This window comes from Oncorhynchus gorbuscha, linkage group LG11 (assembly GCF_021184085.1).
Source record: "Oncorhynchus gorbuscha isolate QuinsamMale2020 ecotype Even-year linkage group LG11, OgorEven_v1.0, whole genome shotgun sequence".
Lineage (NCBI taxonomy): Eukaryota > Metazoa > Chordata > Actinopteri > Salmoniformes > Salmonidae > Oncorhynchus > Oncorhynchus gorbuscha.
Window position 1 is genome coordinate 69,959,318 of NC_060183.1, and position 14,291 is coordinate 69,973,608.

Sequence of the window (14,291 nt, forward strand, 5' to 3'; positions counted from 1 at the left end):
ATAAGCAAGCTCACAGTCAATAACACAATAGAAAAAAAGTATAATCTTTTTGGAATCCTTTTTTCTACTGTGTTATCTTTTGTGTTATGCCAAACATATTTCCTGTATGTTTCGGATTATGTTTTGACCAATAGAAATGAATTGTAAATAAGAATATAATATGTTTCTGAACACCTTTACATTAATGTGGATGCTATTATGATTATGGAGAATCATGAGTTAATCATGATGTGTGAGAAACACATACATATCATACACAACCAAAACAAACTGCAAATGCATCCAACAAGTTTGTAAAGTCACAAACTTGATGTGGTCAGTTGTGCTAGGAATATGGGACCAAACACTAAACTTTTTACAAAATTGAATACACTATAAGTGAATTTGTCCATATACGTATGGCACCTTCAAATAGGGGGACTAGATACATAAAGTGCATTCATTTCTAAACGGTAAAACGGATATGTACAAAAATTCCCTCAAATAAAAGGTGACATTCTGTCCTGTAAAACATTTGATCTCAAAATCCAAAATGCTGGAGTATAGAGACAAAGGAAAAGTTTTAGCTTCCCTGTCCAAATAAATACGAAGGGGATCGTATATCGTTGGTAATCTCGTTTTTGCTTAGTTTTGAATCCATTATAATATCTACAATCCTACAAATTAGAATAGACCATGACATTCAGAATCCCTGGTTCTGTTATTGCAAAATGTCATTGTAAAGTGATAAGTTTAAATTGATCAGTTATATTCAAAAAGTATGTCTGTGATATGCACACAGGCTCTGATCTTAGTATTTGTCTCTTGTCTCAGTCCAATGGGTTGTTATGGTCCCCAGGATACAACTGCTGAAACATGGTGAGTTGGATTCTTCACATAAAGCTATTTTATACCCTATGTATGTATTCAACACAAGCTACTGTGACACTTCATTTAATAGCCCGGCCGTTTATTTGCCTAAACTACGAAGCTGTCCGGCTTCTGTTGGAGACGTACAATACTGGAGGTTGGGGTTTCATGCTGTTTAGGGTGTGAAAAGCCGAACTCTACAAGTTGGTAAAAATAGCTACTGTCGTGAATCAGTTCTGTCATTGATAGCCCTGGTTGATATTTAAAACATGAATTGCAAAAGTGGTGAAGTGATCTTTCTTGCTTGTTGCACAGATCAAACATTCCCTATTATTCTGCGTGAGGTACAGATGGGCTATGAAATTCCAAAGGAGCATATCTGCGAAATGCTTGTCTGTGTATTTAAACATTTTTGGCATGGCGTCTGTTAGAGACTGCCTTTATTTGCTAAAGTGGGAAACTATTCTCGGCCATTATAAGAGACCTGCGCTTTTTGACAACTCTTACGTTTTGTAGAAGTTGTACGGTATGCAAACGTGTGCATCAACGTAATAATTAAATGCAAGATCACCATTCTGCCTAGCTAATTGCGTTATTGTGTTCAAATCAAATGTGTTGGTCACATACACGTGTTTAGCAGATGTTATTGTGGGTGTATCGAAATGCTTTTACTTCTAGCTCCGACAGTGCAGTAATATCTAACAATTTCACAACATATACCCAAAATACACGTAAATCTAAGTAAGGAATAGATTAAGAATATATATATATACATATATGTCAGAGCGGCATTGGACTAAAATACAGTGGCATAGTATAGAGTACAGTATATACATGTGAGATGGGTGACGCAATATTTACACACAATTAAAGTGATCAAGATAACATGGAATAGTATTGTAATGAAACAGCATGGAGCTGGCCTCGAACCCTCGACCTTCTAGACCGAAGTCCAGCGCGCTATCGACTGTGCCGCAAAAGCATGCTCGTGCTGCAGAGTCGATATCTGCGTTTATAAACCAAGGGTCGTTACAGAATAAATAGAGTACAGTTTACACAAAAGAGATGAGTAATGCAAGATACGGAGACATTATTAAAGTGGCTGTTGTTTCATTTCCTTAAAGTGGCCAGTGATTTCTAATCTATGTTTATAGGCAGCAGCCTCTGATGTGCTGGAGATGGCTGTTGAACAGTCAGTGGTGTAGTATAGAATACAACACAGTATATATATATGAAATGGGTGATGCAATATGTAAACACAATTTAAAAGTGACTAAGATACTGAAGAATAGTGTGGATTGCAGTTTATACATTTGAGATGAGTAATGCTAGATACGGAACATTGTTAAAGTGGATAGTGATCCATTTCTAAAAGTGGCCAGTGATTCCTAATCTATGTCTATAGGCAGCCGCCTCAGCCGACTGATTAGCAGTCTGATGGCCTTGAGATGGAAGCTGTTTTTCAGTCTCTCGGTCCCAGCTTTGATCCACCTGTACTGACCTTGCCTTCTGGATGATACTGGGATGAACAAGCAGTGGCTTGGGTGGTTTATGTCCTTGATGATATTTTTGGCCTTCCTATGGCATCAGGTGCTGTAGGTGTCCAGGAGGGGAAGGGGGGGGGGGGGTTTGCCCCGGGAAATTTGTTGGCCAGACTGCACCACCCTCTGGAGAGCTTTGCAGTTGTGGGCGGTGCAGTTGTCATACCAGACGGTGATACAGCCCGACAGGATGCTCTCAATCTGTAAAAGTTTGTGAGGGTTTTAGGTGATAAGTTAAATTTCTTTAGCCTCTTGATGTTGAAGAGGCACTGTTGCGCCTTCTTCATAACACTGTCTGTGTTGGTGAACCATTGTGATGTGTACGCCGAGGAACTTGAAGCTTTCCACCTTCTCCACTGCAGTTCCATCGATATGGATAGGGGGGTGCCCCCTCTGCTGTTTCCTGAAGCCCGCAATCATCTTCTTGGTTTTGTTGACATTGAGTGAGAAGGTATTTTCCTGGCACCACACTACCAGAGCCCTCCCCTCCTCCCCGTAGGCTGTCTCGTCGTTGTTGGTAATCAAGCCTACTACTGTTGTGTCGTCTGCAAACTTGATGATTGAGTTGGAGGCGTGCTTGGCCACACAGTCATGGGTGAACAGGGAGTACAGGAGGGGGCTGAGCACACACCCTTGTGGGGCCCCAATGTTGAGGATCAGCAAAGAGGAGGTGTTGTTTCCTACCTTCATCACCTGGGGGTGACCTGTCAGGAAGTCCAGGACCCAGTTGCACAGGGTGGGTTTCAGACCCAAGGCCCCAAGCTTAATGATGAGTTTGGAGGGTACTATGGTGTTGAATGCTGAGCTATAGTCAATGAACAGCACTCTTACATAGGTATGCCTCTTGTCCAGATGGGACAGGGCAGTGTGCAGCGTGGTGGCGATTGCATCGTCCGTGGATCTATTGGGGCAGTAAGCAAATTGAAGTGGGTCTAGGGTGGAAGGTAATGTGGAGGTGATCCTTGACTAGTCTTTCAAAGCACTTCATGATGACAGAGGTGAGTGCTGCGGGACGATAGTCATTTAGTTCAATTATCTTTGCTTTCAATTATCTGGCCTTTATTGTTATTGACATCAACCTCACTTCTGTTTTTAAGAGAGAAAGGGAGTGGAATGTGGAGAAATTGATCCATTAAGTAAGTTTACCATTTGACAGATTTCAAGCGGCAATCAGTTAGTTATTGGTCCATCCATTTTATTTGTTTTAAATTAATGATATATGCCCATTGATTCATCAAGAGTATAACAATTCTCAACTGTATTGATTTTATTGCAGAGCCCTACAACTATCCTCAGGCCTCAGGACAATGTTATTTTTTTGTGTTTGCTATTACTGTTGGTAAACATGTCATGTCATTTGGTAAGTAGTGTGTGTGTGTGTTCTTGTAAATGTGTATCAGGCTATGTTATTAACAGTTTGTCATAGTTATACATGCCATGCCATAGTTGTTAATATCCATGACAAGTTGACTTCTTCCTGACTGAAACCAACGTGTTGGTTTCAACACCATATAGATCTGAATGTACACCTACATGTAGTTTCTGCCCTCAAACTGGAATATTATTACATATCTTTGTCTTTATTGGAGATAGAGACAGTAACAAGGTTCCCATCCAACCTTTTTATGTGAGTAAAGTACATGTCGGATATAGAACACTTCATGACAGCCCCGATGGGAACCGCTAATTTGTCGGTTAACTTTCCAAATGTCGATAAAACAAAATACTCTAAACAAGGTGTGATGTTTTTGTGTCTGTAAAATTAATAATGCGAGAAATGGTGGTGGAAACGCATTTTTCTGCAAATATTGATATAGTAACCATCATCATATCTAAGTTAACTTGGGAGTCACGCAATGACATGTGTGGTCCTCCCACTACGACTCAGGAAACGATGCAGTATATTATTTACAGTGCATTCGGAAAGTATTCAGACCCCTTGACTTTTCCACATATTGTTACCGTACAGCCTTATTCTATGTATTAAATACAGCCAAACATTATTCATCATGTCACCAGAATAAGATCTTCGATAAATAAAAGAGCATCAAGCTCTTCACCGTGCACTTTCACCACACTGTGAAGTTCATCATAACTTATTTCATCTGCAGCCTACTACTGTTGTGTCGTCTGCAAACTTGATAATTGAGTTGGAGGCGTGCAGATGAAATAAGTTATGATGAACTTCACAGTGTGGTGAAAGTGCACGGTGAAGAGCTTAATGCTCTTTTATATATCCAAGGTCTTATTCTGGTGACATGATGAATAATGTTTGGCTGTATTTAATACATAGAATAAGGCTGTACGGTAACAATATGTGGAAAAGTCAAGGGGTCTGAATACTTTCCGAATGCACTGTAAATAATATATTTGAGTTATTTAACTATTCATTAATTGGTCCACAAGTCAAACTGACAGATAGTTGAGAATGTCAGTGTGAACTTCACCTGCAACATCACTGATAATGTAGAAAGTTTAAACTTTTTCACTTTGCACTGCCCACCAGAATCATATCACCTATGCATAGTTACATCGCTTACGTTACCACAAGTTGCTCTCTGTTGATAATGAATGACTTCTGCCATTTTATCATCTCGCCTTTTCTCGCTGTTATCATATCAAATGATAGTGGGACATTGTCGGTCAGCATTGATAATCATTAACTGTATGTCCTCTTCCTGACTAAAATCTGTTTCTTTATAGTTAATGTACATGCCAAGAAACATAGTTAGTAGTATTTGTATGTGATCATTTAAAGCTTCTGTTTGCTCATGTTTCATGTCCAAAATTGGAAGAACTTCAGTTTCTAATGGAATAATCTTCTTTCTTATGTCTGCAGAATGTCTCAAGCAACACCTAGGTAAGCATTGTGTGTGTGTGTGTGTTTGCTTCATGGCGTTATGTACTATAACACAAGCTGTTTTTGTCAAGGGTCGATGTGCAGCAGGTGGGACGGAGTCAGGCGCAGGACACAGAGGATGAGTAATAACGGACTTTACTCAATATGACAACAAAATAATTACCACGCAGGGAAACCAATCCAGCTCACAAAATGTAGCGACAGCTTAAAACAGAGCAAACACGCACAAAACCATTGGGGGGGCAGAGGGTTAAATAAGGAACATAATTATGGGAATGGAAACCAGGTGTGTACAATGAAGACAAAACAAATGGAAAATTAAAAGTGGATCAGTGGCTGCTAGAAAACCGGTGATGACGACCGCCGAACGCCGTCCGAACAAGGAGAGGGACCAACTTCAGCGGGAGTCGTGACATTTTTAATGTTACGTGTTATCATTATGAAATGCTGTATGTTTATCCCCTTAGATTCTGTGAATAAAAATAAGTATCATGGTGAGTACAAAATAAATCTATCAGACAGCGGGAAATTGTTTGTGTGTGTGTAGGTGGTTTTTGGTTGTAATGCTGAGCATTTATGTAATTGACTGTCACGACTTCTGCCAAAGTCGATGCCTCTCCTTGTTCGGGCGGTGCTCGGCGGTCGACGTCGTCGGTCTTCGATCCATCGCCGATCCATTTTTTCATTTTCCATTTGTCTTGTCTTGTTTTTCCACACACCTGGTTCACATTTCCCTCATTATGTGTTGTGTATTTAACCCTCTGTTTCCCCCATGTCTTTGTGTGGTATTGTTTATTCTGTTTCATGTTATGCGCACGTTAGTCTGGTGCGCTGGGTTATGTTAACCCGAATTGTTATTTCGGGTTTATTTTGCCATGTGCTTTTGGTTCACCTAAATAAAAGATATTGAAAAGATAAAAAAGATAAAAGATATAGGCTACCCAATATCTGCTCTCCTGCACCTGACTCCCTTACAGCCACTTTACGCATACCTGACATTGACAGATACTTGTTGTAATCCCTTTTGATGTTTGATACTTGAAATGATAGTCTACTAGATGTTTTATAACTATATTATAAGTAATTATATAACAAAAACAGTCTAATTTACAATCCCTGAATACTATTTGAACCATCATTTGTTCCATTCCAGTTCCTATCACCCTAAACCCTGAAACAGCACATTATTCTCTAAATGTGAAAGACAAACACTTACAAAAGAGAAGGAAGAACAGACATTAAAAGGTCATGCTGTCCTGGGAAATCTGCAAATAACAGGGACATCTTACTTTGTTGTGGATGTGGAACAATCATGGATTGTACGAGTGGTCAAGATGTCCATCAACAAGGAAAAGAAAGTAAGGTTTGGATCTAAAGATGGTGCCTGGACTCTGAGGTGTGTGGAGGGTGAAGTAAGAGTTTATGATGGGACTTGTGTTTCTCTCTTCCGCAATGACAAAGAGAATGAGTTGAGGGTTGGGGTAGTTCAAATCCCCGAGCTGACAAGGTACAAATCTGTCGTTCTGCCTGAACAGGCACTGTTCCTAGGCCGTCATTGAAAATAAGAATTTGTTCTTAACTGACTTGCCTAGTTAAATAAAGGTAAAATAAAATAAAATACATTTGTAGATTATGAGAAGAATATAGTCTCCTTTACAACATGACCAACAGCAATAATACTCAGATCTACTCTTATGTAGAATGCAACTTCAGAGATGAACCCCTTCATCCAATCTTTAGTGCAAGCTCAACCCTCAGGATCATTCATCATTAAGGTGCTAATGTTCAGAGTGGAGAACGTCAAGAGGTTCAGAGTGGAGAACGTCAAGAGGTTCAGAGTGGAGAACGTCAAGAGGTTCAGAGTGGAGAATGTCAAGAGGTTCAGAGTGGAGAATGTCAAGAGGTTCAGAGTGGAGAATGTCAAGAGGTTCAGAGTGGAGAATGTCAAGAGGTTCAGAGTGGAGAACGTCAAGAGGTTCAGAGTGGAGAATGTCAAGAGGTTCAGAGTGGAGAATGTCAAGAGGTTCAGAGTGGAGAATGTCAAGAGGTTCAGAGTGGAGAATGTCAAGAGGTTCAGAGTGGAGAATGTCAAGAGGTTCAGAGTGGAGAATGTCAAGAGGTTCATAGACCAAGAAGTGACTCAATATGACAGATGATAGCAATGTTATCAACCTAGTGTTTCCACCAATCCAACCAGATTAGATCACTTTAAGAAAGAGAGAGGAAAGAAGAATTCAAAGTAGTTCAAACAGGACCCAGGTGTGAATCAATCCCTGTCTGACTGGAAGGGAAAGATGGAAACCAGCAGTACCTAGAGGGACATATTTAAGTATCCCTGGTCTAATGCATTGGCCAATGATATGATCATTATTGATTGTATTGGTGGTCACAGAGCTCTGCTGTGAATCTCTGAAATCTTATTTCTGTTAGTAATTGACATTTGGTCAATTGTTAGGGTGCTTTGCCTTTTGAAGTGGTTGTCCAGGCCCTTCTATGTATCCACTTCATCTGTTCCTTTGTTAACTTTTTATACCTGTTTTGTAAAGGACCGTTGTAATGCAAGGGCACATTTCTGCCAAATCAGACTATAAAGTATCTTCAAAGCCCCTAACTAGACCATCATATCTTTACAGTAAGCTATGTGCTAAAATGCATGGGAATGATGTTAGATGTGCTAAATTTCCCTGTAAAATATGCCAAATATGTGTATATTATATCATAATAAAATATAATTGTATTCATTGCATTCTTTGATTATTGGAGAGTTATTACTATTCTATATCACTAACGTTACTGTACTGTTTTCGGGGTTTATCTGGGATGGAGTTGTTCCTAGAAGCTGAGCTTAGGTCAATTTAGCATTTCCCCAGTGTAGTTAAAGGTGAGGATTTGGGAAGGATAGGCTGGTCCTGGTTCAGTGTGCCTCGGCGTCATGGGTGACCGCATGACTACCTGGAGGAAGGGGAGGGGAATGGCATGGGAGGAGTGTGTGTGACAGTGAAGACCACTTCATTCCACCGGAGGTCATTCACAGAAAGTGATTTACTGGAGCGCCTGCGCGGCAAATCGTAACAGAGAGAATGAGCAGACGAGTGGGCGACCTCAGCCCGAAGCAGGTGAACATTTTAGCCGAGGTAATTAAACTTTCCACTATAACATTTTATGTTCTTTGTAGCCTATATTCTAGCCTCTGTTTATTCAAGTTACTGTCTAAAATGTTTTTGTCATATAGCCTATTCAGTGTATTATTTAATCCCCCCAACAATTGTTTATTTAGTTCGTTGTGTCAGTATTGTGTTGTCTCGTGCTGCTAGTTTCGGGAGCGGCTTGAGGACGTTCTCCCAGACCTTCCCGCGCAGCATGACCACTACCTGCTCCGCTGGCTCCGAGGTAAAATCTAAACGACTTCTTTGTTCCCATAGCAACATGAGATGGTCCTACCCTGCATTTCTGAAGGTTATGTTTATATGTATTTGTTTTACCCGCAACATGAATTTCATATATTACAATATGATGGTAGGATGGTCATGTGTAAATCTCCTTTTTCTGAGATCAAATTAAAATAGGGTAGGACTAACTAAAGTGCTTTTCAACATCTCTATTCCTACTTAAGCAGGCCTATGTTCCTCGTGAATAGAAAGAGGATGACACATTTGTGCTGATGCAGTAGTCTATGTCTGAGTAAAAGTACACCTAAAGGCTTCATTATCTAACCATGTGTATGTAACAAATACATTTTTATTTGATTTGATCTCACTGATGTAGTGGACATGGGCTTAGCCAACAGCACATGCTCTCAGTTTCTCTGCCCCCTAGAGAGTGAACCCTACAATGAAACTTGTCCAAGAATATGAGAACAGGTTATGTTGTGACAACCACATAGGACAAATGTAGACTAATAACTTTCCACTCTCTGACCCCATAGGGAACTAAATCACACAGGTAGCCTAGGCATTTGAGGCATTTTGACAAGGTGTTGTGTTTTGAATAACCGTCAATCCACAACAATGTATTCAAATGATATTTGACTCCTATTCATGGTGGTGACATTTTTTGTAAATGTACAGTTGCAGAGAGACACTAATTTTCCTATCAGATTGGGTGTAAGGTGTTGAGGTATTGTTAACCCACACTCAGCAATGGAACTGTTACAATCGCCCAAAAATGTACATATTGCGATTTTAACAAATACTTAGTAGGCAAGTTTTGGAGAATGTCTTTAATTAAGGACGGGAGATTTGTTTAACAATATATATATATTTTCATTTTAAAATGTTCACAAGCATCCCCCACAAAACAACATTAAGATAATGCCCCTTCTACACTCCCCGGTGTCTCCAGCATCAGCTGATATCCTACAAAAGTGTTCATTAGTAATGTTGTTGTAAGATTGCAAACAGACTTGGCAGTTTTACTGTTATGGAGTCCAACTTTAGAGAGATTATTTTGTATACCTTTTAGCAAGTAGTTCTGAAAGTAGTGTTCACTTTTACACTACGTCACATACGTGCAGATATGTGCACCACATCATTGTTCTCTCTCTCTCTCTCTCTCTCTCTGCTGTGTGTACATGATGGGCATCTTGCTTGCTGTCACTCATATGGCGAGGGGTTGAAGCTCATTGGTTGAACTCAAATTGCTAGGGGGCTGGCCCACGTAGTGGAAAATGTAGGGAAAATGGCACAACACAGCTTCCAGAAAGACAGACGCTTTCAAACTATGGATTTTGTAGATAATTGAGGCAAGACCATATTTCTGCTTATATATTATGTACAGTGGGGCAAAAAAGTATTTAGTCAGCCACCAATTGTGCAAGTTCTCCCACTTAAAAAGATGAGAGAGGCCTGTAACTTTCATCATAGGTACACTTCAACTATGACATACAAAATGATAATTTTTTTCTCCAGAAAATCACATTGTAGGATTTTTAATGAATTTATTTGCAAATTATGGTGGAAAATAAGTATTTGGTCAATAACAAAAGTTTATCTCAATACTTTGTTATATACCCTTTGTTGGCAATGACAGAGGTCAAACGTTTTCTGTAAGTCTTCACAAGGTTTTCACACACTGTTGCTGGTATTTTGGCCCATTCCTCCATGCAGATCCCTCTAGAGCAGTGCTGTTTTGGGGCTGTTGCTTGGCAACACGGACTTTCAACTCCCTCCAAAGATTTTCTATGGGGTTGAGATCTGGAGACTGGCTAGGCCACTCCAGGACCTTGAAATGCTTCTTACGAAGCCACTCCTTCGTTGCCCGGGCGGTGTGTTTGGGATCATTGTCATGCTGAAAGACCCAGCCACGTTTCATCTTCAATGACCTTGCTGATGGAAGGAGGTTTTCACTCAAAATCTGACGATACATGGCCCCATTCATTCTTTCCTTTACACTGATCAGTCGTCCTGGTCCCTTTGCAGAAAAACAGCCCCAAAGCATGATGTTTCCACCCCCATGCTTCACAGTAGGTATGGTGTTCTTTGGATGCAACTCAGCATTCTTTGTCCTCCAAACACGACGAGTTTAGGTTTATGTCCCCCTGTGTGGTTCTGGGATTTTTGCTCACCGTTCTTGTGATCATTTTGACCCCACGGGGTGAGATCTTGCGTGGAGCCCCAGATCGAGGGAGATTATCAGTGGTCTTGTATGTCTTCCATTTCCTAATAATTGCTCCCACAGTTGATTTCTTCAAACCAAGCTGCTTACCTATTGCAGATTCAGTCTTCCCAGCCTGGTGCAGGTCTACAATTTTGTTTCTGGTGTCCTTTCACAGCTCATTGGTCTTGGCCATAGTGGAGTTTGGAGTGTGACTGTTTGAGGTTGTGGACAGGTGTCTTTTATACTGATAACAAGTTCAAACAGGTGCCATTAATACAGGTAACGTGTGGAGGACAGAGGAGCCTCTTAAAGAAGAAGTTATAGGTCTGTAAGAGCCAGAAATCTTGCTTGTTTGTAGGTGACCAAATACTTATTTTCCACCATAATTTGCAAATAAATTCATTAAAAATCCTACAATGTGATTTTCTGGACCAAAAAAAATCTCATTTTGTCTGTCATAGTTGAAGTGTACCTATGATGAAAATTACAGGCCTCTTTCATCTTTGTAAGTGTGAGAACTTGCACAATTGGTGGCTGACTAAATACTTTTTTGTCCCACTGTATTTATGAACTACACATCCAGTCCAAAGTGGGAGATTTAGTAGTAGTCAAAGTTCTGGAGCATGTCTTCAAGGAAGTCGTTTATTTTTCAACAATATTATGCCCCTTCTACCCCCAACCCCCCCCCCCATACACACATACACAAAATTACAGGCTACATGAGAGTACATAATACAGATCCCTTCAAACAGCCCCCCCCCCCCCCCAGCCGATATTAGCCTCAATTCTGTAAAAAAGAGCGAAAAAGTGCCCTCTATATCAAATACTAGCAAATACATTTGTGAACATAAATATAAAGAAACACACACACAGAGAAAATGAAAGGGGAGGTGAGGTGAAGAGAGAGAGAACCACCTGTGTGATACAAGATGCACCACTACATAATCAGAAACATGGATTGTTCCAAAACTTGTGTATAGGTAGGTGAAGAATCTTGTAAGATTTGGGGACTGCATCCATGTCTGTGTATCTAGAGACGGGTCTCTAGCGTTTCTGGCTGCCAGTGTGGCTTCTGCCCTGGTGACCTCTGACATTCGGTCACTTTGTTTCTGATAAGGTTTTGGAAGTAAACATCAGCTTATGGGGCACCTTGCTGGCCTGACCAATAGGGATGAACTGTGCGCCCTCTCCTCCTCCTGCCCTATGCCCACAAGAGCATATTTACTCAGCCAGTAGACCGGGTTTTGACAAACAAAGTAGGCTGAGCTACAGTAGGGTGGTCCTTCTGTAGCTCAGTTGGTAGAGCATGGCGCTTGTAACGCCAGGGTAGTGGGTTCGATCCCCGGGACCACCCATACGTAGAATGTATGCACACATGACTGTAAGTCGCTTTGGATAAAAGCGTCTGCCAAATGGCATATATTATTATTATATTATTATCATATATTATATTATTATTATTATATATATATTATTATTATTATTATATTATTATTATTATTATATTATTATTATTATTATTATTATTATAAATATAAGATGACTTCCCTAACCTGATCTTTATAAAAGCTGGTGTACATTTACATCATTTAGCAGAGTGACTTACAGGAGCAATGAGGGTTAAGTATCTTGCTCAAAGGCACATCAACAGATTTTTCACCTCGTCGGCTCAGGAATTCAAACTAGCGACCTTTCAGTTACTGGCCCAACGCTCTTAACCACTAGGCTACCTATATTCCAGAACAGTGGTCACCAACCGATCGATCGCTATCCACTTGTCGATTTCCAAGGCATTTCAAGTCGATCGCCAAACATTTCAGTAAAAAACCCAATGATAAAGCCTTGTTTTTTGTATTAGTCTCAGGCAGCCTACGGCTGACAAAACGTTTAAAGCCGTGACAAGAGAGAGACTGTCAACACATCCACCAAAGATCTGATGTTTTTATGACTGAGTTCTTACTCAGCACTGTCAACACATCCACCAAAGATCTGATGTTTTTATGACTGAGTTCTTACTCACCACTGTCAACACATCCACCAAAGATCTGATGTTTTTATGACTGAGTTCTTACTCAGCACTGTCAACACTTTATATTCAACACTTTTAGAAGCCATAAAATGCGCGTTCTTCCTATTTCCACTCAGCGCTTCAACAAGCAGTGCAGCAGTAATGAATGAATAGGAAAGTGTATCTATATTCTTGTGTTGTTGTTGTTATTATTAGTCGCTTGGGTCTTTTTTAATATCAAGGAATATTTCACTTTCTCTGTTCATATGAGTAACAACATGAATTTGTGCACAAGGCAGAAATAATAATGAGTTTCGCCATCAGCTGGAAGACAGTGTCCCTTTTTGGTCAGTGTCAGTGGAGGAAAGGGAGAGCGGAGGGATGTTGAGAGACGGACCTTCAGTCTGCTGTCTCCGCTGAGACTGACCATCAGATGCAGCCACCATCAGCCCAGTAAAATAAAAAGTAAATCATTTAAATGTATGTTCACTCAGCTATGCCTCACAAGTAATACAACAATGAATCTATTACCGGTGTGATCATATAGCCTACCTCAAATTTTGAAATATAATTTGTAAAAAATATACCGAACAACAATGCATTGGCAGGTAAATTCAAGCAAAGCCCGAATGCAGTGATAATGTAATGAGCCTTAGCTTACTGCACAAACCTCACTGCTACAGTACTGTTTTTAATGGGTTAATGTTACATAGGCTTACATAATAAAAATCAGAGCGGTAGATCTCGGCATGCATTTTGATTAAGAAAGTGATCTTGACTCAGAAAAGGTTGGCGACCACTGTTCTAGAAAATCATGTTTTAAGCAGCAAACAGTGAACTGTTCTGTCTATGACTGTATTTCATTGTCCAGCTTCTGTGCCACATTGTGAATGTGTGTGATTATTTTATTTTCTGTGGTTGGACAAAGGCTCTGATCAATTCAGTACACTCAATTTCCTATTAGTCTCTTAGGGAAGTGTATTGACCTGTTGATGGAGGTAGGTGGACAGGTAGGGGAACAGGTCCAGTATCTTTAGCCCATAGACAACCAGGCAGGCAACTGGACACCTATCCTGTAATAGTCATTAGACAACACAGGGACCAGATCACTGCAACTTGGATGATGGTAGTGTACTCACTGTCTGTACACACAGGTGTGTGGGAACAATGTCATTAGACACACATAGCAGTGTTGCAGTAGCTACTAGGTGCCATGCATTGGGCTTTGGGCTTTTATAACGTAGAAGATTAAAACTCATTCTGCAAATCATGTATCAGCATTCACTACAGGCAAGGTATGCCATTAAATATGATCTATTAAATCATGTGTGTGTGCACATTTGTGTCCACATGAGTTGACTCTTCCACGTAGTGGGCATTACTTCAAGGCAGATGGAATAGATCAATATTTGTGTTATCCCTTATCCTGTGTTTTATC

At 40.2% G+C, this 14,291-nt stretch overlaps 2 protein-coding genes across 3 annotated transcripts in view; both read left to right on the top strand.

Annotated features, from left to right (window-relative positions):
* Positions 1–674: 674 nt before the first annotated feature.
* Positions 675–7,991, top strand: LOC124047940 (trichohyalin-like). Of its 2 annotated transcripts, XM_046368290.1 has the most exons (4): positions 3,480–3,526; positions 3,667–3,750; positions 5,230–5,250; positions 6,404–7,991. In XM_046368290.1, exon 4 carries the CDS (start codon positions 6,966–6,968, stop codon positions 7,404–7,406), a length of 441 nt encoding a protein of 146 aa, XP_046224246.1. In that variant the 5' UTR covers positions 3,480–3,526; positions 3,667–3,750; positions 5,230–5,250; positions 6,404–6,965; the 3' UTR covers positions 7,407–7,991. The 2 variants fall into 2 exon arrangements, with proteins under 2 accessions (XP_046224245.1, XP_046224246.1); XM_046368289.1 differs by lacking the exons at positions 3,480–3,526; positions 3,667–3,750 and adding an exon at positions 675–858.
* A 238-nt stretch (positions 7,992–8,229) lies between these two features.
* The window catches only part of sec14l7 (SEC14-like lipid binding 7), a 28,013-nt gene continuing 21,951 nt past the window's right edge, over positions 8,230–14,291 (top strand). Inside the window, 2 exon segments of the mRNA XM_046290274.1 lie at positions 8,230–8,384; positions 8,565–8,640. Of these exon segments, the coding sequence (XP_046146230.1) occupies positions 8,331–8,384; positions 8,565–8,640 (130 nt within the window). The 5' untranslated portion in view covers positions 8,230–8,330.

Bases quoted from the DNA above. Each gene is read 5' to 3' on its own strand.
- LOC124047940 (XM_046368289.1), top strand. From the start codon at position 6,966: ATGAACCCCTTCATCCAATCTTTAGTGCAAGCTCAACCCTCAGGATCA.